General features: G+C 32.5%; 1 protein-coding gene across 1 annotated transcript in view; it reads right to left on the reverse strand.

Moving 5' to 3' along the window:
• LRRIQ1 (leucine rich repeats and IQ motif containing 1) overlaps positions 1–26,812 on the reverse strand; it is a 177,474-nt gene that overhangs the window by 110,974 nt on the left and 39,688 nt on the right. The window contains exons 11-14 of the mRNA XM_057316341.1: positions 17,977–18,170; positions 17,324–17,451; positions 11,614–11,687; positions 4,671–4,764 (exon numbers count right to left, since the gene is read on the reverse strand). Of these exons, the coding sequence (XP_057172324.1) occupies positions 4,671–4,764; positions 11,614–11,687; positions 17,324–17,451; positions 17,977–18,170 (490 nt within the window). The remainder of the gene's footprint in view (positions 1–4,670; positions 4,765–11,613; positions 11,688–17,323; positions 17,452–17,976; positions 18,171–26,812) is intronic.

Below are 26,812 nucleotides of genomic sequence, written 5' to 3' on the forward strand. Positions count from 1 at the left end.
ATGCGCTTGAGCAGTTTAGTCACAAGGCCTATACATATATCTAGTATGCTATAGGCTCTCTCCATGACCACTGGATAAAGGAGACATTTTTATTCTAGCATACAAGGCCCTTTACAATCTGGCAGCAATATATCATGTCAAACAGTAAAGCAAAGTATTTAAATCCCAGGCTTTAGAACTCAAATCCCTTCCCTGACACTTATATCATAACTAGGCAAATCACAGGGAATCCAAGCCTCAGTAAATGCCTCTATAAAATCAGAATGATAATTACAGAACCCAACTCAGAGTCGCTATGGAGTAATATGTGTAGATAGCAGGCCGTTCTCTGACCCACTGTAAATGCATGCACTTGATTTCTTATTACCTTCCAAAGGTATTTCCCACTATATCTACTTTACACCTAAATAGACCAGAGCCTAACCTTCCCTTTCACATTCCCTCCTTTTCATCAATATTTCCTCCATCAGAAGTGCCTTTCCCCCCCCCTTTTTTTTTTTAAGATTTTATTTATTTATTCAACAGAGATAGAGACAGCCAGTGAGAGAGGGAACACAAGCAGGGGGAGTGGGAGAGGAAGAAGCAGGCTCATAGCGGAGGAGCCTGATGTGGGGCTCGATCCCATAACGCCAGGATCATGCCCTGAGCCGAAGGCAGACGCTTAACCACTGTGCCACCCAGGCGCCCCCCTTTTTTCCCCTTTTAACTTGATTTTAAATCTTATCAAACTTTTGAGGTTTACCTCAAAGTTTGCCTCTTCAGCAAAGATAGTTTTTTCCTGGTCATACTAAATTAAGAAGGGATTTCTAAAGCATATTTGTTGCCTACATTAGTCATCTGACACTGCCATGAGGTACTGAAATCTGAGAGTTAAACAGCACAAACTGAAGGCGATTGCATGGGTTTGAATTTTGGCTCTTTCACTAGCTAGCTGTGCAACCTTGGTTTCTGCACCTGTAAAATGGGGATACTAGCTAGCTATTTTATCAGGCATACTGTAAATATTAAATGAGAACAATGCTGGGCACAAAGTAAACACTATGACAGTGCTTTCTATCACTATTAGTTTTCATGGCTATCATTTTTTGCATATATTTTATATCCCTATTGAGATTATAAACGTGGTATGAAATCATGGAGTGCACAGAATCTCCTTTATAGTGACCAAAATGTTGGGACATTGGCTGGATATAGTAGGCATACACTAAATATGTGGTGATTTAATAAGAGCCCATAGTATGGTTAGCCTTGACATGGAAAATAGATTTCTGAATGTTTACCATATTCTAGGAATTGTGCCCAACAAAATATGTTCATTCAATTATCATAACTACTCCCATAAGATAGGTATTATTATTATCTTCATTTTGTCAGTGAGGATTCAGAGACACAGGAAAGTTGTTACTTGTCCAGGATCACACAGTATGGAGCAGGAATAGGATATCCTTGTTTTAAAACACAGTGATTTCCAAACTTTAGTGTACATTAAATCATTCAAAGGGCTTACTGAAACACATTACTAAACATTATCCCCTAGTTTCTGATTAAATGAGTATGGACAGTGTCCAAGATTTTGCATATCTAACAAATGTCCAAGTGATGATGAAGTTGCTTGTCTAGGGGATACGCCTTTGAAAACCACTTAACTGGGTGGTAGTCTTTCCTCTATACTACACAGCTTAAATTGCACCTGGAAACAGATGTTTCTAAAGTAGAAATTGACAAGTTCTATTCTAAAACATGTAAAAACATGCCAGGTTTTCCTAAAAAATATTGTAACTTTAGAAATTTATGTGGAAATTGCGCTTTAAAGAAAATGGAAAAACATTTTCTGGCAAAGATAGTAACTCTTCTGTGACACACACTTCTGTGATCAACAAGTAGCAAATTACACAGGTGTTTGACTTGGTATAAAAATGCTATTTTCTTAATGAAAGACCAATTACCAATTCAGAAAATCAATACTTGTGGAAAGAGAGTGTCAGAGGTTTGCAGTGGCCTCAGACAAGGGAAGGAAAGAGACTACTTTCTAGACTCTCTTATCTTGTTCTACCAGTGGATTAAGTCAGATATAGTAATTTTAAACATTACCAGATCATTGATTCTACTGTAAGATATATTCCTTTGGAAGTCATCAGAACCAGGATCTTCATGGCTATGGCCACACATCATAGGAAAACCAAATGAGGACAAAGAATCAATGCTTCTTCCCTAGGATCAGATGTCACAACAACTTTCTTTTCAATTATGTATTCTTCCTTGTCTATATTTTATTCATAAATGTTATATTTCACTACCTGATTGAATTGATAAGATTTAAAGATTTGATCCAAACTCTGAGGATCCTGAAGCAAGTTCTCCTACCTGAATTCCAGTACATATTTGCCTTTCTCTGTACTTAGTGTGTTATCAAACTTATCTTGCTAAATAGGCTATACATCCTGTCTATTCTTGGCTTGTTCTGTCTTCGTGTACCCATGACTTAATATGATACAAATGTCAAATATAGAACAAATCATGTTAAACTGTCTTACAAATGCATGTGGCTGGACATAAAAAGAGACAAGAGTTTAGCTCAGAATCAGCAGTAGTACTAGAAAAGTGGACACATGCAAAGTCTTTCAGAATTCTGGGATTTAATTCACCTGGACCTGGGTAAACAAGCAATGATCTGAGGATATATAAGAGAAAACCACTTAAGGCCAAGGGCAAGAACCAGGGGGAAGCAAAAGGTAGAAAAATTACAGGAACCCACATAGGGCTGGGAATAATTTTTATCAGCCAAAGTTGAAAGAATGTATACAAGAGGCACCAGAGAGTCAGTCCCATAGCAGAAAAGCTAAACTGGCACGAGTCTAAAGATTTCTTTGAGACTTTCCTAACAGAACTTAAAAGCAAGCTTGAAAAGCATCTCACTAATTTCAAGTAACTTAGCTGCTGTACGTCAGAAACAAAATAGATGCTGCCTAAAGAAAAAGAACAAAATTAAGAAATCAACAGTATAAAATTTCAGATATCCAGAATACAATCACAATTGACCAAGCATGCAAGAAGCAGGGCAATATGACTTGGAACTGGGGGGAAAATCAACAAAAATAGACCCCAAAATGATACAGATGATGAAACTAGCAGACAAGGATTTTACAACAGCTATTCTAAATATTCTTCATATGTTCAAGATGATTCAGTAAAACATGAGCATGATTAGGAGAGAAATTGCAAATGTTAAAAAAAATGAACTTCTAGAGATGGAAAACACAATATCTGAACTCTGAACTGATTAAGTCTGGATGGGACTTACATCAAAATAGATATGTAAGAAGAAAATATCAGAAAACTTGAAGATATAGCAATTACTGCTAAGAGTGAATTACAGGCAGAAAAAAAGTGTAATATATATAAGAACAGAACAATAGCAACTTCTAGAATATATCAAGTGATCTGATATTGGTGAAATTGGCATCCTAGCAGGACAAGATAGGAAGGAGACAAAAAATATGTGAAAAAAATAATGGGCAAAAAAATTCTAAATTTTATGGAAACTACAATTCAGCAGATTCAAGAGGTTCAACAGATCTTAAGAAGAGTAAATCTATATAAAACCACAACAAAACACATTATAATCAAATTGCTAAAAACCACTGGTACAGAGAAAACACTAGAAGGCTCCAAAGAGAATGTTGGCAGACTTCTCATCAGAAACAATGAAAGCCATTAAAGAGTGGAGAGACATTTTTAAAGTTTGAAGGAGGCAACTGATTGCAAAGGGGCATGAGGTAATTTTTTAAGGTGGTAAAAAGGTTTAATATCTTAATTGTGGTGGTTTTTATACCATATTCATACTCATAAATAAAACAGAAGAACTTTGTTGTATGAAAATTATCTCAAAAAGGCTCATCATGAAAAAAGATGCTGGTCAATTTTGAGGGAAACGGTGTTAGTACAGTATGAGAATTTCTGATTAGAAACATTTTTTTTTAAAAGAAAATCCATTCTAAAAAATTACAAAATATTTTTCTTCTATTACATCTAGGGGCTGCAATATTTCAAAGAGAGGCATGGATTCACATAGGCCTATAAGTCATACTTTAACAGACACCAAATATCTCTTTCAAGAAAATAAAGTTACTGGTGGAAAAAAATAATTTTAAGTAGAAAGCTATGTGATTTAGATAACTTGTAAAAAGTAATTCCCAATAAATATGTTTTCTATAAACACAAGCCCTAAGTTAACATTATATTAAAATTGTCACAGAATCAATAGTATGGATCAAAATAGTCATTTAAAATTTGCATCAGTTCATACATGTGCAAAACATTGTTTTAGGTTGAAGATATTTTTTTTTATTTTAATGTTTTTTTATTATATTATGTTAGTCACCATACAGTACATCCCTGGTTTCTGATGTAAAGTTTAATGATTCATTAGTTGCATATAACACCCAGTGCACCATGCAATACGTGCCCTCCTTACTACCCATCACCAGTCTATCCCATTCCCCCACCATATTTTTAAAACTAATATTATAAAAATTTCTTGTTTTGAATAACTTTTAAATTATTTTTATTAACTTTTCCCAAGCAATTAATATGCACAGAACAATTTTTATCAAATTGTGTTTTCTGCAACCATAATTAAGTATATAATAGAATGCAACAATGTTTCTTACCTCCAGTTTATTTCTTGAAGAAGTGGGTTTCCAGTGAGAGATAATTCATGGAGAGAATAGCATGCATCAAACCACCTAATGGCACTTGTAAGATCTATAAAAAATAAACAATAAAAATCGTTATAGAAGGTAATAACAGAGAAAGAAAAGGAATCATAAATCAATGACCATTTATTTATTGGTTAGGTATTAAGGCAATAAAAATTATTTATTTTGCAGAATACAGTGTGCTTTTAAAAAGAGACTACGTTAAGAACACAGATTCTGCTGTTAGAATTATAATCCTCCCATTTAGAGCTTTGTGAACTTATGCAAACCATACAATTGCTTTGTGATTCAGGCTCATACCTATCTTACTGGGTGAGGATTAAATGAGGTAATGTATGTAAAGGGCTTAGAACAGTTTGTGCCAGATTATTAGCATAAAATCTGAAGAAGTAAAATCTAAAGTAATAAGATAAGTGGTAAAATGGAACACACACCTAAACAGAGTTACATGGACATATTTTACTTTCAAAATTAAGAATAGTAAGTCAATCTAGGGTACATTACAGAGTAATTAATATTGAATTGTTCTCCCACAGAAAAGTACCATAACACTAGACAATACATAGGAAGCACCTGTTTTTAAACCTGACTCTGAGAGATGGGAAACATACCTGGTGAGCCTACAATCACAGTGGTTTTCTGTCTGAAAGCAGTTTACCACTTCCGGGCAGTAGAGACATAAAGAAGCTCTTTTGCTGAGTGAGGAGGCAAAGATTAGAACAAGCTGGAGTTTATGATGAAAAGCACTGAGAAGAAGCTGTGTGTGTATATATGTTGTGAGGAGGGAATTGGGGGGAGAAGTCTATGTAAAGATTCACCATAGGTCCATGGACAAGTGTGAGGTGTCACACACACAGGGAAAGATCGAAAAACCTAGCAGAGATCACCCACTGTAAGGCTGAAAGCTGAATGATTCATTGACACTAAGTTCATGTAGCAGCAAAAGACACTGGCGTCTGAGCCCAGCCAAAATGATACCTAATTGAGTCTCTCACAGATTGAGCTACAACCCAGAAAGACTGTGCAGTAGGAGTGAACACAATGCCCTGGGGTAGGGACATGCACTAAGAGTTGAAAGCTAAAATGGCTTGTCCTAAGAGAGAATGAAATTAAAGAAGACAGAAAAAAAAAATACCCATAAATGCTTTAACTACCTGCCAGAACTGAACATAACTGCCTTTGAAAGGAAGACAATTTCCAGACTCACTAAACTGTATTATATACAATGTTCCATATATAGTTAAAAATTATTACACGTACCAGGGTACCTGGGTGGCTCAGTCAATTAAGCATCTGCCTTTGGCCAAGGTCATGATCTCAGGGTCCTGAGATGGAGCCCTGCATTGGGCTCCCTGTTCAGTCAGGCTCCCTGTTCAGCTTCTCCCTTTCCCTCTGACCCTACCCCCTGCTTGGGCTCTCTCTCTCTCTCTAAAATAAATAAATAAAATCTTTTTTAAAATTACTAGATACAGGGCGCCTGGGTGGCTCAGTCGTTAAGCATCTGCCTTCGGCTTGGGTCATGATCCCAGGGTCCTGGGATCAAGCTCCACATTGGGCTCACTGCTCAGCGGGAAGCCTGCTTCTCCCTCTCCCTCTCCCACTCCCCCTGCTTGTGTTCCCTCTCTCGCTGCTTCTCTCTCTGTCAAATAAATAAATAAAATCTTTTTAAAAAAATTACTAGATATATCAAACAAAACAGATTTTACTTCAGACAAAACACACTTAAAACAAAGATGTAATAAGAAACAAAGAAGAGTGTTACAAAATGATAAAAGGGGTCAAATCAACATGAGGATATAACATAATAACATATAACATAATAAATATTTATGTACCCAGTGCAGGAGCACCTAAATATTTAAAGCAAATATTAACAGTCCTAAAGGGAGAAATAGACAGCAACACAATAATCATAGGGAACTTTAATATTCCACTTACATCAATGAATAGATTATCTTATTGATGACTGATGTACCCTATACATCAATGAATAGAATAGACAGAAAATCAAGAAGGAAACATCAGTCTTAAACATCATCCTTAATGGTGAAAAGGTAAAGCTTTTCGTCTAAGATCAGGAATAAAACAACCATGCCCACTCTCACAACCTTATTCAACATAGTTTTGGAAGTCCTAGCTAGAGCAATTATGCAAGAAAGTAAAATAAAAGGCATCAAATTGGAAAGGAAGAAGTAAAATGGTAGCTATTTGGAGATGACATGCTATATAGAAAATCCTAAAGACTCAATCAAAAAACTATTAGAACTAATAAACAAATTCACTAAAGTGGTAGGATACACACAAAAATTTGTTGGGTTTCTTTACACTAATGAGCCATCAGAAAAAAGAAATTAAGAAAACAATCTATTAATAATTGCATCAAAAAATAAAATACCTCAGAACAATTTAACCAATATATTGAAAACTATAAGGTATTAATGAAAAGAATTGAGGAAGACAAATAAATGGAAAGATATGTGCTAGATTGGAAGAATTAATACTGTTAAAATGTCCATACCACCCAAAGCAATAATCAGTACAATCCCTACCAAAATCCAAATGGCATTTTTCACAGAAATAGAACAAACAATCCTAAAATTTATATAAAACCGCAAAAGACTGAATACTCAAAGCAATCCTGAGAAAGAATAAAGTTGGAGGCATCATGCTCCTTGATTTCAAACTATATTACAAAGCCATAGTAACTAAAACAGTATGGTACTGGCATAAAAACAGACATAGAGATCAATGGAATAGAGACCCCAGAAATAAACCTACACATGTATGTTTAATTAATTTATGACAAAGGAGCCAAGAATATACAATGGGGAAAGAATAGTCCCTTCAATAATTGATGTTGGGAAAACTGCCCAATCACATACAGAAAATGAAGCTTGACCACTGTCATACAACGTACACAAAAATTAACTCAAAATGGATTGAAGACTTGAACATTAGACCTAAAATCATAAAACTCATAGAAGAAAACATAGGGGATAAACTCCTTGACATGGGTATTGGATGATTTTTTTTAAATCTAACACCAAAAGAAAAAGCAACAAAAGCAAAATAAACAAGTGGAACATACCAAACTAAAAGCTTCTGCACAGCAAAGGGAACTATGAACAAAATGAAAAGGCAACCTGCTGAATGGGATAAAATATTTGCAAATCACATGTCTGATAAGGGTCTAATATCCAAAATTTATAAAGAACTCATACAACTCAATAGCAAAAATCTAATCTGATTTAAAAATGGGCAGAAGATCTGAACAGACATTTTTCCAAGATGGCCGACAGACACATGAAAAGATGTTCAACATCATTAGTCATCAGGGAAATGCAAATCAAAATCACAACAGGATATCATTTCACATCTGCTAAAATAGCTATTATCAAAAAGTCAAGAAATAAGTGTTGGCAAGGTTGTGGAGAGAAGGGAACCCTCTCACACTGTTGGTGGGAATGTAAATTGGTGCAGCCATCTATGGAAAATAGTATGGAGGTTCCTCAAAAAATTAAAAATAGAACTACCTTATGATCTAGCAATTCCACTTCAGGTTATTTATTTAAAGAAAAAAAACTCCACTGGCTTAAAAAGATATATGCAACCCCCATGTTCATTCATTACAGCATTATTTACAATATTCACTATTGTAACCTAATTGCCCACTGATGCATGAATGGATAAAATAATTGTGGTATTTAGATGTACAATGGACTATTATTCAGCCATAAAAAAAGAATGAAACCTTGCCACTTGTGACAACATGGATGGATCTCAAGGGCATTATGCTAGTGGAATAAGTCAGAAAAAGACAAAGCCATATGACCTTTCTCATATGTGGAATCTAAAACAAAAACGAAAAATAAAACAAGCTCAGAGCTTGGATGAATTGGGTTTTTTTGTTTGTTTGTTTAAATAAATTGAAAGAAAATCCTTTGCAAGATATATGTTTATCGTGTAAATGCCTGTTTAACTCCAAAAGCAAAGGGTAACATTTTAGGACCAAGTAGAATACTTAGAAAGATGAATCTATAGGATCAAAATTTGGAAGAAAATTTCTAGTTCTAATTAAGACTGTATATACCATTATATAGGAATTACCACACATTCTTGCAACCAGAGAACCTTTGAACTAAAAGTCCTCTGTCTCCTTTACTATGGTACTTGGACTATCTATCTGTACTCTCTGGAACTGTGCTATGTATATAAATTGTACAGATCCACTTGAAAGACTTATTGTTTTACTTATTTCAAAGTTTTCCCAATGATCTGCTAACAGAGATAAAGCTGTCCTGGTAATATGGCTGTTTTTGCTTTCTAATATATTAAAAGTTGTTCATTTTCAAAAATATCACCTGAGTGGACTGTTGCCTTGTGGAAGCTAATTTTGTCCAGAGAGAAAACCAAAGGCCTTGAGAAAAAAAGCCTTTGGGACCCAGCAGCACGATCTGTGAAGAATACCAGGAAGCCAAGGCGACTGCCGTGGAATGATAGGAAGGAGATGGGGGTGTAGTAGAAGCCAAGATCCAAGAGGACTCGCTATTCATCTGCTTGTACATGCACTGAATACCTCTAGGGAGCACCAACCAGCTAGTAACTTTGGCTGCTGCTGGGGAAGAAAGGCTAAGGAGACTTTTCCTTGAATTCCTTTTTGAACCTTTAGAATCTTGATCCATGTGTTCCTTTTCTAGAATTTTTAATTAAATAAAGCATCTCATAAAAGAATTACTAAACATATAAAGAAATAGGAAAGTCTGATCTATCATTAGATCAGTTAATAGAAAAACAGTTCAATAGAAACTCATCCCAAAGTAAGTCAAAGGTAAATCAAATATTTTGACAAACACCAAAGTAATTCAATAATGAAAAAAGCTTGTTCGACAAATGTTGCTAGAACAAGAGATATCCACATTAAAACTAAACTCATCCTCTACATCATACCATTCATAAAATAATTTGACATGGATCATAGACAGACTTACAGGTAAAAACTAAAAGTACAAAATTTTTATAAGAAAGCAAGAAAGTTTATAAAATAATCTTCTCAAACTGGAGGTAGAAAAATATTACAAAGGACACAGAGAACAATAACTACTAAAAAAAAATAAATTAAATTTCATCAAAATTTAAAACTTCCACTAATCTGAAAACACCATTAATAAAAATTTGTGGTTATAGAAGAGACCAGGAGAACATACTACAAAACATATATCTAACAAAGAATTATGTCTGAATATATAAAAAAACTTATCCATATCAATAAGAAAAGGGCAAATAACCAATAAAAAAGGTAAGACATTTGAATAGACACAAAAGAATATATAAAAATCATCAATAAATAAGAATGTAAAAAGGCTTAATACCATTATTCATCAGGGAAATGTAAACTAAAACCATAAAGAGATAACACAAATGAAATATTAAACATTCTCTAGAATGCAGCAATTGAAACTCCAGACATTGCTGGTGTAAAATGTTATAACTATTTTGGCAATTTTTTTTTCAGTTTCTTATAAACATATACCTACTCTATTATCCAGCAATTACACTCCTACACATTTATCCCACAGAAATGAAAACATATGTCCACAGAAAAATTTATATAAGAATTTCCCCCAGGAAATTCCATAAGAATCACAGCAGCTCCAAACCAGAAATAATTAAAATACTGATCAACAGGAAAATGGACAAAGTGTGATATATTCATACAATGAAAGAAAAAAGAAAGAAAGAAAGAAAGAAAGAAAGAAAGAAAGAAAGAAAGAAAGAAAGAAAGAAAGACAACTGATAACAGTGGAATGTCACATGAATGCTAAGTAAAGAAAGCCAGAGGCAAGAGAACATACTGTTTGATCAAATTAATATAAAAATACAAAAGAGTCAAGTTAACCTATGGTGACAAATTTAGAACTATGGTTGTCTCCATGAGGGGACTGACTGAGAACTGGGATGGGTAAATTTAGGGAAGGACTGGCCAGTTAAATCAGTTGATCATTCTTTAATTTAATAAACTTTTAATGGGTGTTTATACATGTTAGAAGTTAACAAGTTAGACAAATGAATTGACTCATCTTCATTAGGCTATTTATTTCATATGTAAAAGATACATGAATTTCAAATAAAAATGTAATTGTGATATTTGCCCAGGTCTACCAGAAAGATACAAAATGATTTTTTTTTAAGATTTTATTTATTTATTTGACAGACAGAGAGAGAGAGAGAGGGAGAGAGAGAGCACAAGCAGGGGGAGCAGCAGAGGGAGAGGGAGAAGCAGGCAGGACCCTGGGATCATGACCTGAGCCAAAGGCAGATGCTTAACTGACTGAGCCACCCAGGCGCCCCAATAATATGATTTTAAAAGTGGAAGGAAATTTAATCGGATGATTTCATCATGCCTTTGAAGGAATTCAGAAGTTGCCACCCTAATATACCATTCTAGCATATTGACTATTTTGAGTTCAAGGCATTTAAAAAACAGATGTAAGAAGGACATTGTGACCTTCCTTTATTTTCTTACAAGCAAGAGATGAAATGCCTATAGGAAAGATATCCTCCCTGTATTAGAAGGAAAGAGACATTCTCATCAAAAGAATAGGAAGTAGAGGGCAAGAGAAATATATACAAACAAACTTGCAAAAAAAACCAAAACAATGACAAGTCGTATTCTTTGCTTCTAAATCTGTCTTGTATCAGCTTAATTGTTACACTGAGGCTAAGATCTTAAGAGAATACAGGAGAAACTTTTCCTCCTCTACGCCTTATTGTATAGATATGTTATTTGTAAATACCATTAGCACATCTATCCAAAACAACCCCTTACTACATTTGGAAAAGAAACTCAAAAGCTCATTACATATTTTTTAAAAATTATATATTGTTCTAAACTTACCAGAAAGACAATTGTTGCTGACATCTAGTTTTTCCAAAGAAACAAAATGAAAAAGCGGTATGATTTTTGTCAAGCTGAAAACAAAGAAATAAAATTCGTAAAAATGTTAAATAAGGATGTCCTTATTAATGTAACTATATAATAACATATTTATATAACACAATTATGTAATGATATGCAATTGTATATAATTATATACATATATATTTGTACAGTAAAATGCACTTATAACATTAACAGTACTAATTAAAATACAGTAATTATAAAATTCCAAGTATTTATTCTAGAATGGAAGATTTATATTCATTTCTAAAGGGACATTACCATGGACTGTCAATTTCTATGACAAATATCATGGAGTTTAATGTGTACTGGCTATTTAAAGAAAAAGATCTTTTTATTGTTATTGTTTTTGTAAAAGGTCTAATTTATAGAGAATTTATATTATCTATATAATTTTTCCTGGTTCAAACACATAACTTAAACCATTAAGAGGTAAAAATACAAAAAAAAATTTTTCACTTTTTGACAGCATAACAGCTTAGAGTTACTAGTTTTGTTTTTAATTAAAAAAATTTTTTTTGCTTACCAGATTGAAAGTATTATAAGTACTGCAACTATCCAAAGTTACACTAAGGTTATTTCTAAGTTAGAAATATGCTTCCAAGGAATATTAAATAGAAAATATTTTATATAGATAGAATAAACTTAAGTTTGGCAGAAATATGCTAATATTTTAAAATAATATTAGTTCATGTATATTTAAATTCTAGTAATAATGAATTCTCCTCCTACTTTTAAAAGTTTCTATCATTTTCTGAGATATAATTGTCATTAAGAACCCAAATTCAAGCAAGGGATATAAGTGATATTGAAAATATTCACATCATTGGAAACAAAAGCCATGAAGGGAAAATTAATTTAATTTTATTTGCATTTCCAACTAAGACAAGTCTACACTTATTTTGTAATATAATATCACATTACCATAGCTATTTGGAAATAAAAATTAAGCCAGCCCTTCTAAATCTTTAAACAACAGAAAAATTCCTTTGCTTCAAATATAATCTCATTACAAATACAAGTCTCCTGAACCAACCCTCCCCATAAATATTGGAACTCCATACAGTTCAAAATATGCCTCAACTACAGAATATTCCTGGTACCAAAGGGGAAAAAAAGTATGCATTAATTTCCACTTCTTTTGCTTTCTTGTTTTTTATACTGTCCTTCCAGTTGTCCTGGCAGACATTTTTACATCTTTATTTCTACCATCTCCCTGTCATGAAAAAAAAAAAATCTATTATTCTAAGGTCAAAAGCTTATAGAATAATACTGTGACTTGGAAGCCTCATGGGGTCTGGCACAAAACTAACCCTTGTACTAACCTTGACTCCTTTCTTGTACTATCCTGTTCTGAATTAGCAGAGAGACAGAAAATACTACCGATGAAAAACAGACCAAATAATGAGGCTGGAAAAAGTTCTCTCTGACTGTAGCTAAACCTAAATATAATATTACTATTTATAATCAAACCTACACAACACCACTTCTTAAATACAATTTCTGGGAGGAAAAAAATCCAAGGTAATAAAAGAAAAATGATAAAATATTGGCCATTACATTTATATATACACTTCATTATTTGTAATATATACTACTAAAGAGTAAAATTTACTGAAATGTCACATATGCACTGAGAAGGAAAGAAGGAAGGAAGGAAGGAAGGAAGGAAGGAAGGAAGGAAGGAAGGAAGGAAGGAAGGAAGGGAGGGAGGGAGGGAGGGAGGGAGCGGAGAAAGGAAGGAAAATTTAAAACTTTGTTGATATATAATTAGTGGATTTAAGTCCTAGTTTTATGATTTTCCTACTCAGGCATGTTTTGGATCAATATAATTCTAATACATTTATCAACAAGAAAATTCCTACTTGTTTTGTAGCTTCAATTAATTTCTAATACTAAATCTTTGTCCTTCTACTAAAAGGGTTTTGAAAGAGAAACAGATAATGAGTTTTCCCCTTTTTTTCAGACGATTTCATGTTTTTAACCAGTAACTTTGATATGGCAAAGTATAGTAACATATAGGTTATATGAAGACAACCAGTAAAATAACCAATGAAGTCACAGAATTAAAAATAAAATTCTCTTTTCAAAAATCAATGCAAGTAAAGAAATATTTGGCTTGACAAAATATTTTATATTAAAATTTTGTCTTTTCAGATAATCATGCTTTTAGAATATTCTTTTTCTTTTTTTAAAAATTTTGATCAGAAAACTGGCTATTCATTTACCTTTATGACTATTCATTAGGATGGTAGAAACCTAATAGTAGAATTCTTTTTTTAAACCTCTAAAACTTTTCCTTTTACTGACAATCTGTGTATATTTTTTCCAAGAAAATTCAAACCAGAAAGACAAAGGACATTAGTGAAAACCTAATACCATTTGACCTTGTCACATTAGCCCTGGGCATAAAAAAGATATAAATTTCAAAGACGACAAAAAGCAAAAGATTTGTACAATAAGCAGCCAATGGGTAATAGTTTCCATTTTCTGCTCCTACTTAGAATCTCACTGGAAGTAGAAAGACATAAAGCTGAGAGTCTTCCAGTTAGGACTCCGCCGAGTCAAACTTAAAACAGTCATATGTCCTAATGAAAATCTAAAACAGAAGTCAAGATGAAACATGTATTTCAAACAATATGTACTAAGTATCATTCTTTATTGTATTTCATTTGTTGGGGGGGAAGCATATGGACACATAATTTCTTCCTTGTGGTGAAAATATTTATCAGAAATTAAAAGAAAAATATATACAATTTAAAAGACATACCAATCACAAATCCAAATATCACATTTATAAAACTCATCTGACGTTTGCAAAATGTATTGACACATATTTTCCTTTTGGATCAACATCGGAATCCCATTAAATAGGTAAGGTAGGTATTACTACCCCTTTTACATGTAAAAAAAACCCAGGCTCTGGTACAAAAAGAGAGTTGCTCAAGGTCAACTGACAGGTAATTTGTAGATTCAGAATTCAAACTCAGATTTGCTGATCCTGAGTTTTTTTATCAAGCCTGATATAGTTTTTATATCAAACCTGATATAGTTCTGAAAAAGTCAATGCACATGTAAAAGCTTAATGTAAGATGGGTAATTCCTACATTTAATGGTATTAGCTTATTGTGAAAAACCTTAAGGTTGAAGATCATATTTACACAATGATTTCAAGAAATGATTTTACTACTCTCTATGTCCATTTCTATCAATCTCATTTCCCTGATGTCCTTGGGCCTTTTCCCTTTGTCCTTTCAGAAACGAGAGAAAGTTAAATGTGCAAAGAACTGTGAGAGATCATAAAAAATATATTCAAATATGTGACAGTATTATTAAAAAATTCAAAACAGCATATATTATATAATAAATTGACTACATTTTTATATAGTTACATTCAAAAAATTAAGTTCTTTCGTTCTTGAGTTTTTTTGTTTTTGGTTTTGGTTTTTTTAAGATTTTATTTATCTATTTGACAGACAGAGAGACAGCCAGCGAGAGAGGGAACACAGGCAGGGGGAGTGGGAGAGGAAGAAGTAGGCTCCCAGCGGAGGAGCCTGATGTGGGGCTCAATCCCAGGACTTTGGGATCACGCCCTGAGCCAAAGGCAAATGCTTAATGACTGAGCCACCCAGGCGCCCCACGTTCTTGAGTTTTTTTTATAATTTTTTAACAATTTATTTATTTGTTTGAGAGAGAGCACGCGAGAGAGCAGGGGGGAATGGACAGAGGGAGCGAGAGTCTCAAGCAGACTCATGTGAGCATGGAGCTCCATGTGGGCCTTGGTGTCAAGACCCTGAGATCACAACCTGCGCTGAAACCAAGAGTCGGATGCCTAACCAAATGCACCATCCAAGCACCCCTTGAGTTTTTTTATGCTAAAGGACATATATTACTCAGTTCTATGTCCCCCAAAATAGCAAACACCACATCAATATCCAAAATTATAAGGTCAAGCAAACAAACTTATAAATAAGGATTATTTGGATTAAGTACCCCAATTATTATTATTATTTTTTAAAGATTTTATTTATTTATTTGAGAGAGAGAGAGAGAGACAGCCAGTGAGAGAGGGAACACAAGCAGGGGGAGTGGGAGAGAAAGAAGCAGGCTCCCAGCAGAGGAGCCTGATGAGGGGCTCGATCCCACAATGCTGGAATCACGCCCTGAGCAGAAGGCAGACGCTTAACGACTGAGCCACCCAGGCACCCCTAAGTGCCCCAATTATTATTATTAATTCTAACAAATGTCTAGTGATCTAGTTTATATAATTCCTAGTCATATCAGATTGATATGGGAAATAGTCATATCAGACTGATAGGGCAAAAGTCTATTAGCTAGTATTAATTTTAACTGTTAAAAGTAGATTTGATAGTTTAAAGTGTCCAAAGAAATTAAAGGCATTATTTCTCAAAAAAATGGTATTGATTTGAATATTTTCTAATCTCTTTTAATATTATTTTGCTCATTAATGTGGCTTGAGATCCACTTCTATAAAATGTATGAGGTATGTCAATTACTGAGTGATTTACTGCATATGTCCAAAGCATAGCTGAGCATGTCTATTGAAATTGCCTTTCTTACCTGGAAAATATTGTGAAAAGATCCAATGAGTTTAAGGATGGCCCAAATTATTTAAATGGTGTTATCTGACAGAGCTGGCTCTACAATAAATGCCCTTTTAAAACCAAATTTCATCTATCAGATCTGATTGAAATAACTGGAAGGAATTTTTGAACACAGATTGTTTTTGCTTTGTCAAATAGTGGAATAGTTTAATAGGTGGAAGTTAAATCATTTGGGACATACATGCTCAAAGGATGAGCACTATCATGGAGAGAATGTGAGAAAATTTTATGGTTTTTTTAGGAAAAAATATGTATGCATTAAAATTGGGTTGTACTTGTTCACTTGTTCTGCAAGAGTTGTAGAACTCAAAAAAGCAATTTCTTGTTAAAGGTGGTTTCTTTTCTCTATCCCATGTGCCTTTGATGAACAAATTAATCATGTTAGAGTGAGTAGGTCCCAATGAATTATTAAGCAGAGGGAGACATACACATACTCTGCTCCTGTTTTGGTTTTAGACAGTTATTCTCTGCAAAGATCCAGATGTTCGGTGGTTTCAAATGGATCTTCTGTGTCAGGTACCCATCTCGATTTAATGTTAAGGTATTTTTTTAAGTGTTACTTTATATCCTTAGGGAAATCGAATTTAAATCAATCTTAACAGTTACAAAAAGACATGCAAGTTGAGAACAGATTAAAAATCATTCTTCCAGGACTTAATAAGTACCACTTGAGAGAATGAGACATCCTTCTGAATTAAATTAACTACCTCCTGCATTTTCCAAGGACTATATTCTTTACAAATATAAACAAACCTGCTTTGGGAGATTTCTACAAGTATGTCTTTGAGAAGAAACAAAATAAGTAGGATAAGTACAATTAAAATTCTACTAAAATTCAAGGGTATGCCAGTACTTTTTCAAATCCTATAAAGTTATATTTCTAATTTATGTACTAATTTATTGTTATGCACTTTCACTGAGCTCCTGGTGAAAACTAACAACCTTTCTACTTGTTATGAAGATCAAGCATTTACTTTAAGCAACCATTCAATGAATTTAGTGTTTATGCAGTTTGTTTTTACCTGTTTTGAGAGATAGTCAGGTTTTGTAGTAAAGGCAACCAATATGAAGAAAGTGCTTCCACAGCTGAAATGTTGTTATCATCCAAGTGCAATTCTCTTAGTAGAACATGATTTTCCAAGGACGGAAGCTATATTTAAATTTGGGTCATTAGCTTATATCAAGTAAAATATTTTTGTCATTCAACAAAATTTAAAAACATAAAATCTACTAAAATTAACAAAAAAGTATATTCTGTTAAACTACATATCATAAGTCAAAGTATAATGTTATGCGATTTTTAGTATGAATAAAATTTCTAAGAATTAACTTTAAAATTAGAATTTTTTTTAATAAAAGTTACTTCATGGTACATTTTAATTCGAATTTCTGTAATGAAATTGGCTCCACTTATACACTGAAATATAACTGAAAAGTTATGATTTATTTTAGTGTTCTGAAAAACTTATGTTAAATTAGACTTCTTTACAAAATATTCTGTTGAACATTTTTTAATAGAAGTATGTAAGTTTTAAGTAAGCTGGAAATCACACACAGATGTAAGCAAAAAACAAAGAAAAATTAATCAAAGTTGCTTTTAAAATATGCAGTTGATTTTTCTATCAAAAGAAAAATCTTATATTAATCACAGAAGCCAATAATTCAAAGAAATTACCTCACTTAGATAATTTCCCTCTAACTTCAGTACTTGGAGCAATCCACAGTTTTCAATACCTTCAACTTTAGTAAGATGATTATGTGAGCAATCCAGGTATATAATGGTAGGAGTATCACAAAGACCTTTTGTACTAATTAACTGATTGTGGTCCATAATTAGTTGCTGAAGATTTCTCAAAGATTCTAAACCACCTGGAAGAAAAATTTTCCAAGATCACTTGTATCATACATTCTTTCAGAATCTAAGGTGAGATTTCTAAATAATTGCACCTTTATATTCCCAATATTTCTAGTTACAAGTGAAGATTTAGCCCATATTCCTGTGAAAAATTTGTAAGTGTAAAATGTATTATTTTTTAAACTTGTACCCACAGGATATATTTTTGAATGACATTGCTATATATCAATTGAATATTGAATAAAGTACTAAAAAGTACACATTGGGCACTGAATGTTTTATTTTCAAATAACAACAGAATAAGGGAGAAATAGAAGGACTTGTTTTCTTAAAAAAATAGTTCTCAACTCAGTTTCAGGGTCTTTGAAGTTTGATTGCTTCCTTAAGATTGAATATATAACATTGGAATGCTATTTTCCTACCATTGAGATGGCCATCTTAGATTCCCAAGTATAGTAGGTGCAACCATATTAACAACAATGAAATATTAGCATGTTCTTCAGGTATTTCAAGATTGTCACAAGTATCCTCCTAGTTGCCCAGATATGGTTAAAACCAATATGGTATTAAATAAAAAATACCAGAGGAATCTTAGACTACAGCTCAGCACTTATAAGGAGAAAACTGAGAAGGTTGTTCAAGGGAGCCATCAGGAATTAGCATTGGAAAGAAATGCTGAGGAAGTCTGTAAACATTTCATGGAAGATATTAAAAATCTAGAAAATGTTATTTAGATTGAATACTGGACTAGATATGATCTCTCTAGGTACCACTCTATTATATGAAATAGGCAGTTCTAGAAACTGGAAATATGGTTTAAGGTCTAAAGTAGGTACTGGTGAGCAGAATGTCTTCAGTGAATATTGTACATATGGGAGTCATTGTGGCTAAACCTTGCAGAATCAAGCTTCGTTGTTATTTTCTCGTCAAGCCCCAAAATATTTTATTCAATTAAATGTTGGAATAGACATGAGCTTTTCAACCAAAAAAAGTTATTTGATAATAAACTGAAAGATAATCTTGGAAGAAACATAATTATGTATAAAAGTAATATCTGGAATTTATGTAATAAATTTATCCTGAAGAAACTTAAAGCGTTAACTCAAGGTTTGCTCTTTTGATTATACACTGTAATTTACAGAAGGAAAGGGTAGACAGTCTGCTTATATCAAAATGGAAAAATAAAAGGAAGAATCAAGTAATATTACCAAGATTTTCAAGAAAACTTAATGCTGTATCACATCTTAAAAGTTTAGATAATGTAATAAAATTGATGTACAAATATTTCAGACACATTTGATGAAAAATTATATTTCAAAATTGCAGTTTCTAATACTTTGAGTCAAAATGACTTAATGTTATGGATGATTATTTTGTATAAAAAGGAATACATTTTTATGCTAAAGAATTAATTTTCTTATAATGATAAATTAAAGGAATACATTTTTATGCTAAAGAATTAATTTTCTTATAATGATAAATTATACATTATCTAAGAAAAGCAGGAAAATGCATAGAAAGACCCATAGAAGAGAGAGACTTAAATTTAAATTTAGGCAGTATTTTTACATTTTTTAAGTTCTTATCTAGGATTAATGTACTGGTATTTTTCTGTAATGTAAAATAGCATGTATAACTTAGAAAAAATTGTCATCTGATACTATTCAAGGAGTGAATTGTTCTGTCCTATAAGATAGTTGACTAAGTTTAAACAACAGAGTCAATTATCTTATAAATATTATATACTATATATTATGAATTCCAAGGTATTAGAAATAGTATATTACATATAATAATAAATATATATTAGCTAAAATGTAATTTAAAGTCTGTTGAAATAGAAAATACTTTGGAATTTAGTATGCTTTATGATCATATCTAATGAACATCAATTAACCCACTGAAGCAGTTTAAAGGCATTCAAGGAGGAAGGAAATACTAATAAAAATCTGTAGTTTCATAAAATAAAATGTCCTTTATCAAATATTTAAACATCTTAAGCAATCTACTTCCACAAGCTTAATATTTTTAAAAGCTGTGCACATTACTCTTAAGTTTTTCAGAGCTATTCAGAAATAGAATCTTCTATTAACTCATTTAAAGTTGGGAATGCATTTGTGAAACTTCTCAAAGGTCACCCAAGAAGAGAACCAAGAATGAAACATCAGGTCACACACTGAGGAAAGCTAAAGGATTTGGCATAAGAAGCTGAAAGGAAACAGGAGATAAAGCAGCAGAACAATTGGGAGAGAACAAAAGGAAAAGGCAAACAGAATTCCTTGATGACAGCTCGTTAGTAAAAATAAAAATAAAGTAATATACATTTTACAATTATCATGGGTATTTTTATTTACACTAAATTACATATGGCCAACAGTGTGGCAAGGAGTATGAAGAGGCCACTGTCTTGGCAGTCATGAAGTAGCTGAAGACGTTTATTAGAGGCAATAATAGAGTAATCAGGATGGAAGCCACGATGCAGAAGTAGGGACAAGGAGTGTAGACTATGTTTTAAATATATGATTATGGAGAGAACATCTTCAAAAGTCCTTAAAATGGCCCACAAAACCCTATCTTTGAACTGATCCTCTACTACTGTACCCTTCTCTTCGTTCATTCTAGCATGTTAACCTCATTGCTGTTCCTCAAACATGCCACACATACTTCCACAGTAGGGCTGTCTGCTTATGTAAAAACTAGTATCAGTATGTGACATGTTAGGACAGGAAGAATTAAATAAAGCCTATCAGCTAATTTCAAATATTAAGACACCATGATTTTCAGCCAATATACAGAGAAGGTATAATTAGTCTACTCAACAATGTTTGAGATTTCAATTTGGTGGAATTACCATGATTTCAAGCCTCAGATATTGAGGAATACTTGACAGAGCATTTCTACTTAGAGGAATCCATTACATGGTAATACACACACAACTATAAAGTAAAATGTAGAGAGACTCCTTTCTGTATTGTTTAAAACAAAGAAATGTATATAAGTTAAATGTCTATCAGTAAGGGAATAGTTAAATAAAGTATGGAGTATCTATAAAATGAATACACATAATCTTCAATATGAAGTCGTGTGCCATAGAGGGATGTCCATCATCTATTACTGTGTGTAAAACCTAATTTGCATACATAGGCTTTTAGCTATTGAATAAGTCTGAATCTAAATCTACACATCTATAATTGTATTGCATAGAATAAGATCTTGATTGATCCATAAACAACTGTGAACAGTGGTTACTCTTACAAAATAAGAAAGACAAGGGGTAAACAATGTTTTATTGCTTACATGATGTAATTCTGTTTTTTAAAAAATTTGAATGAGAATGCACTTCTTGCATAATATGTATTTAAAAACAATCTATTTGGGGAAAAAAATCACAGCAAGTATTGAATAGAAGTGTTATTTAATCTTGACTACCACCACTATCAATGATTGCTGACCTGAAGAAAAACTTGGGAAACCCTGATACTGTTATTCATCAAAAGGATTTGTTATATAGCCAAAGTAGGGGAACTCTGTACAGAGATAAGAGGGCATACCTCTTAGATTTTAAGATGAAAGTTTTAAAGGAAATTCAGTGAAATAATAAATGGAGACTGGGTAAGATCTCTAAAACATCTGCCTATATATAACAGTGAGGGAGGATGTGCATTAAAACATATATATATATATATATATATACACACACATATATGTGTGTATATATGTGTATATATAAATGTATATACACATATGTACATATATATATATATATTTAGGATAGATGTATATATATATATATCCTAAAAATTAGCTTAATGACAAAAAAAAAGGAAATCATTTAAAGGTGTGGAACTGAGTCTGCCAACAAACAAGTGAATGAGCTTGGAAGTAGATCTTTTAGCCTCATTGAGCCTTGAGATGAGAGTAGTCCTGGTTGACAGCCTGACTGCTGTCATGATTTGTCATGTCTTGAGAGATCCTGAGCCATAACCACCCAGTTAAGCCACTCCCAGATTCCTGATCCACAGAAAATATGAAAAAGGAAGTGTTTGTGGTTTTAAATTGCTGTTTTAGAGTACTTTGCTTCACAACAACATATAACTAATACAGTAAGGATTCTATTTGGAAGAAAATATGAGAAAGAAGAAAATATATTGAAAATGCTTTGGGCTATAGAAGGATATTTAAAGAAATTTAATGCAAGAAGAATTCAAAGATATTAAAACAACAGATGCAGGTAAACAAATGGACCAAAGTAACACCATGACAGAACTAATAAATAATTTTAAAACAACATTGTACAGAACAGAGAGCTAAAGTTTGAATTGCCCACAAAAAAGAGATCATCACACTGAGAATAAAATATGAAGAAAGCCAAAACTAAAAAGACATAGATTAAATTAATTAAATAATAATAGACATGAAGGACAAACAACCAAAATATGGTTCATCTATGATTGAAAAATTGAAAAATAGAACCAAGACAAAAAAGTTTTCAAATATATAAAAACCAAGATAAAAAAAGTTTTCCAAAATATATAAAAACCAAAATTTCCAAGAAACAAGGAATAACTTAATGTGTAGTTTGAAAGGGACATTACATTCCAAAACAAATTTATGTGGATTTATTGACTATAAGATGTTTCTTGGTTAAATTACCGATTAAGGACAAGGAGTGTTATTCAGATATCTTCACAGATATCAGTCATGAGGATAGAAAATCAAGTTAACCTCTAACTTGCAATAGCAAAACACAGTATCATGTATGCAGTGAAGCAGTGCCACAAAGTACCAAGTGAAAATGTTACCTAAAAATAGAATGCACACCTTTCTTCTCATTCAAGAATGAAGGCAACTGACAGATATTCTCAAACATGAAAGAATTCAGGGATTATAGGATCCATCTTTCTTTGAAAAATAAGATTTAAAAAGAGGCAATGAACTAGGAAATCCAGACAAGCAGGAGATGAAAGGAACAGTTGTAAAAAGAACTGGTACTAACCCATTGTCATACAGATCTAATGCCACTAAAGGATATATACATAGAGTCCTAAAACCTGAAGTGAATAATAAAAATTGTAAGGGGAAAAGAAGATTGGAAAAAGTATAAATATTCTAATTTATTTTATATTCTTAAAGAGGAGTTAATATTGTCTAAAATACATGAATCAAAAGCACATTTTTACTAATGTACTAAACAACAAAGAAAATACTATAACTGGCAAAATTGGAAGGTGGAGATGGAAGTGTAAATGAGATAATTTTATCATCTTTAGCATGAGGAAGCCAGTCTAAAATTTTGAAGTCAAAACAGTTTCATATACACTCTTGCTCTATTGTTAAACAATGCTTTTGAGTTTTTAAATATGTCTCATCTTAGTAAACTGTTTGTAGAAAAATTGACTGAAAAGGAATGTTCCCAACCAGTAATTCACATAGGGATGATTTTTGTTGTTGTTGTTCATCATAAGATTATTTTATATACGTTAATATATTTCAAAAATTGCTTACTTTATAAATCATGGTACTTTTTAAAAATTCAAACTGGTGTTCGACTTCAGTAGTAGTTAAAGTCATCATCTCAAAAGCAGCACTAAAACGTTAGCTGTTTCTTTAATATTAATAAAAATTACATGCCTAGAGCTTATCTCTTTATATATATACTGCAATAGTGACAGGTATTATTTAACTTTTTCTACTGTTTAGTTAAACTTTACTTAATTAATTACCCAAACTTTTTTAAATTAAACTTTACCCTAAGTATACTTATTTATATAGGAAAAGGAAGCATGATTGGGTGAAGAGTTACCACATTCATTTCAAGTGATTTCTTATTTTGATTACTTTGTTCTTTCATATAAATGCCTTCTATATATAAAAGGACATTTTGTTTACCATTTTATATTTGTTATTCCTCAGAGATTTTTAGATTTCTATTTAGCTGTGAGCTACGTTATTACAGTTTTATTTTCTTAATACTGGTATATGACAAAATCTTATGTAATTTTTTGAAATAAGCATAGAGTATCCTACATATAAACACATATAAATCATTTATAGTCACCACATTTCTACTAAAAATATCAAAATCTATTTTTTCAAAACTGGCTTTACTTGTAATATAAAATTCATCAGAGACTCATTCTACTAGTTTCAGCCCTGTATTATGTCCACATGGAAATGGAAAAATAATATAGACAGAATCTCTGCTCAAATATCTCTTACTTGATCAATTCAACTACAATTTTTAAAAAATTACAACATGTAAAAATGTTAACAATTTATCATGAAGTGAATAGGGTAAATTACAAAACAATATTATTACAGTAGTGGTTTTTTTAAATGGCAGAAAACAATCTGAAAAGACAGAGCAATTATGCAAGAAATTAAGAAAATAATCCCATTTATAATTGCATTAAAAAATAAACTACCTAAGAATAAATTTAATCAAGAAGGTGAAAGATCTGTATATTGAAAACTGAAAAACACTAATGAAAAGAATTGATGAGGGGCGCCTGGGTGGCACAGCGGTTAAGCGTCTGCCTTCGGCTCAGGGCGTGATCCCGGCGTTATGGGATCCAGCCCCGCATCGGGCTCTTCCGCTATGAGCCTGCTTCTTCCTCTCCCACTCCCCCTGCTTGTGTTCCCTCTCTCGCTGGCTGTCTCTATCTCTGTCGAATAAATAAATAAAATCTTTAAAAAAAAAAAAAGAAAAGAATTGATGAAGAAAAATAAATGGAAAGACATTCTGTACTCATGGATTTAAAAATTAATATCATTAGAATCCCCATATCCAGAGCAATCCACAGATCCAATGCAATCCCTATCAAAATTCCAAAGGCATTTTTCACAAAAATAGGATAAATAATTGTAACGTTTATATGGAACCACGAAAGACCCTGAATACTCAATGCGATTTCAAGAAAAAACAAAATTGGAGGTATCACACTCCCTGATTTCAAACTATACACCAAAGCTATAGTAATCAAAATAATATGGTGGTGGCATAAAAACAGACACATAGATCAGGGGAACAGAATAAAGACCCCAGAAATAAACCAGTTAGTTTATAGTCTATTAGTTTACAACAAAGGGGCCAAGAATATAAAATGTGGAAAAAACAGTCTCTTCAATAATTGGTGTTGGGAAACTACACAGTTACATGCAAAAAATGAAGCTTGACCACTGTCTTACAACATACACAAAAATTAACTCAAAATGGATTGAAGACTTGAACATAAGACCTGAAATCATCAAACTCATAGAAGAAAACATAGGTGATAAACTCCTTGACATAGGTCTTGGATGATTTTTTTTTTAATCTAACACCAGAAGAAAAAGCAACAAAAGCAAAATAAACAAGTGGAACATGTCAAACTAAAAGCTTCTGCACAGCAAAGGGAACTATGAACAAAATGAAAAGGCAACCTGCTGAATGGGATAAAATATTTGCAAATCACATGTCTGATAAGGGTCTAATATCCAAAATTATTATAAAGAACTCCAACTCAATAGCAAAAATCAAATCTGATTAAAAAATGGGCAGAAGATCTGAACAGACATTTTTCCAAAGAAGACATACAGATGGCCAACAGGCATGTTCAACATCAGTAGTCATCAGGGAAATGCAAATCAAAATCACAATGGAATATCATTTCATATCTGTTAAAATAGCTATTATCAAAAAGACAAGAAATAAGTGTTGGAAGGGTTGTGGAGAGAAGGGAACCCTCTCACACTGTTGGTGGGAATGTAAATTGGCGCAGCCACTATGGAAAATACATGGAGGTTCTTCAAAAAATTAAAAATAGAACTACCTTATGACCCACTATTTCCACTTCAGGATATTTATTCAAAGAAAAAAACCCCACTGACATGAAAAGATATATGCACCCTCATGTTCATTCATTACAGCATTATTTGCAATAGCAAAGATATGGACACAAACTAAGTGCCCATTAATGCGTAAATGGATTAAAAAATTGTGATATTTAGATGTACAATGGAATATTATTCAGTCATAAAAAAGAATGAAACCTTGCCATTTGTGACTATGGATAGATCTCAAGGGCATTATGGTAAGTGGAATAAGTCAGAAAAAGACAAAAGCCAAAGATCTCTCTCATATGCAGAATCTAAGAAACTAAGCAAACAAACCAAAACACAACTCATATATGCAGAGAGCAGATGGGTGGTTATCATAGAGAACGGGTGTGGAAGGGCAAATTGGGTAATGGGGGTCAACTGTATAATGACAGATGATAACTAGATGTACTGTGGTGATCATTCGTACTGTATATACACAAAACTCAAATTATGTTGTACCCTGAAAGAAATATAATGTTATATATCAATTTTATCTCAAAAAAGGAGAAATACTTGCAAACACACACACACACACACACTAAAATGCATGGCAATAACAGCACATTAATTTGGGAGCAAGTAAATAAAGTTTAAATTTCCTAAGACCCTAGAACTGCTTTGAAAATGTACCAAATCTACTTAGATTTGGTAAAGAAGGCATGCTGTATCTATAGAAAACAAAAAGAATAGTCAAATAATATGTAACTGGTAATAGAAAGAAAAAAATGAAATAATTTAAAACCTCAACTAAACCAAAAAGAGGCAAGAAAAGAGAAACACCAGAACAGGCAAAACA

The sequence above is a fragment of the Ursus arctos genome, unplaced genomic scaffold (assembly GCF_023065955.2).
Source record: "Ursus arctos isolate Adak ecotype North America unplaced genomic scaffold, UrsArc2.0 scaffold_21, whole genome shotgun sequence".
Classification (NCBI taxonomy): domain Eukaryota; kingdom Metazoa; phylum Chordata; class Mammalia; order Carnivora; family Ursidae; genus Ursus; species Ursus arctos.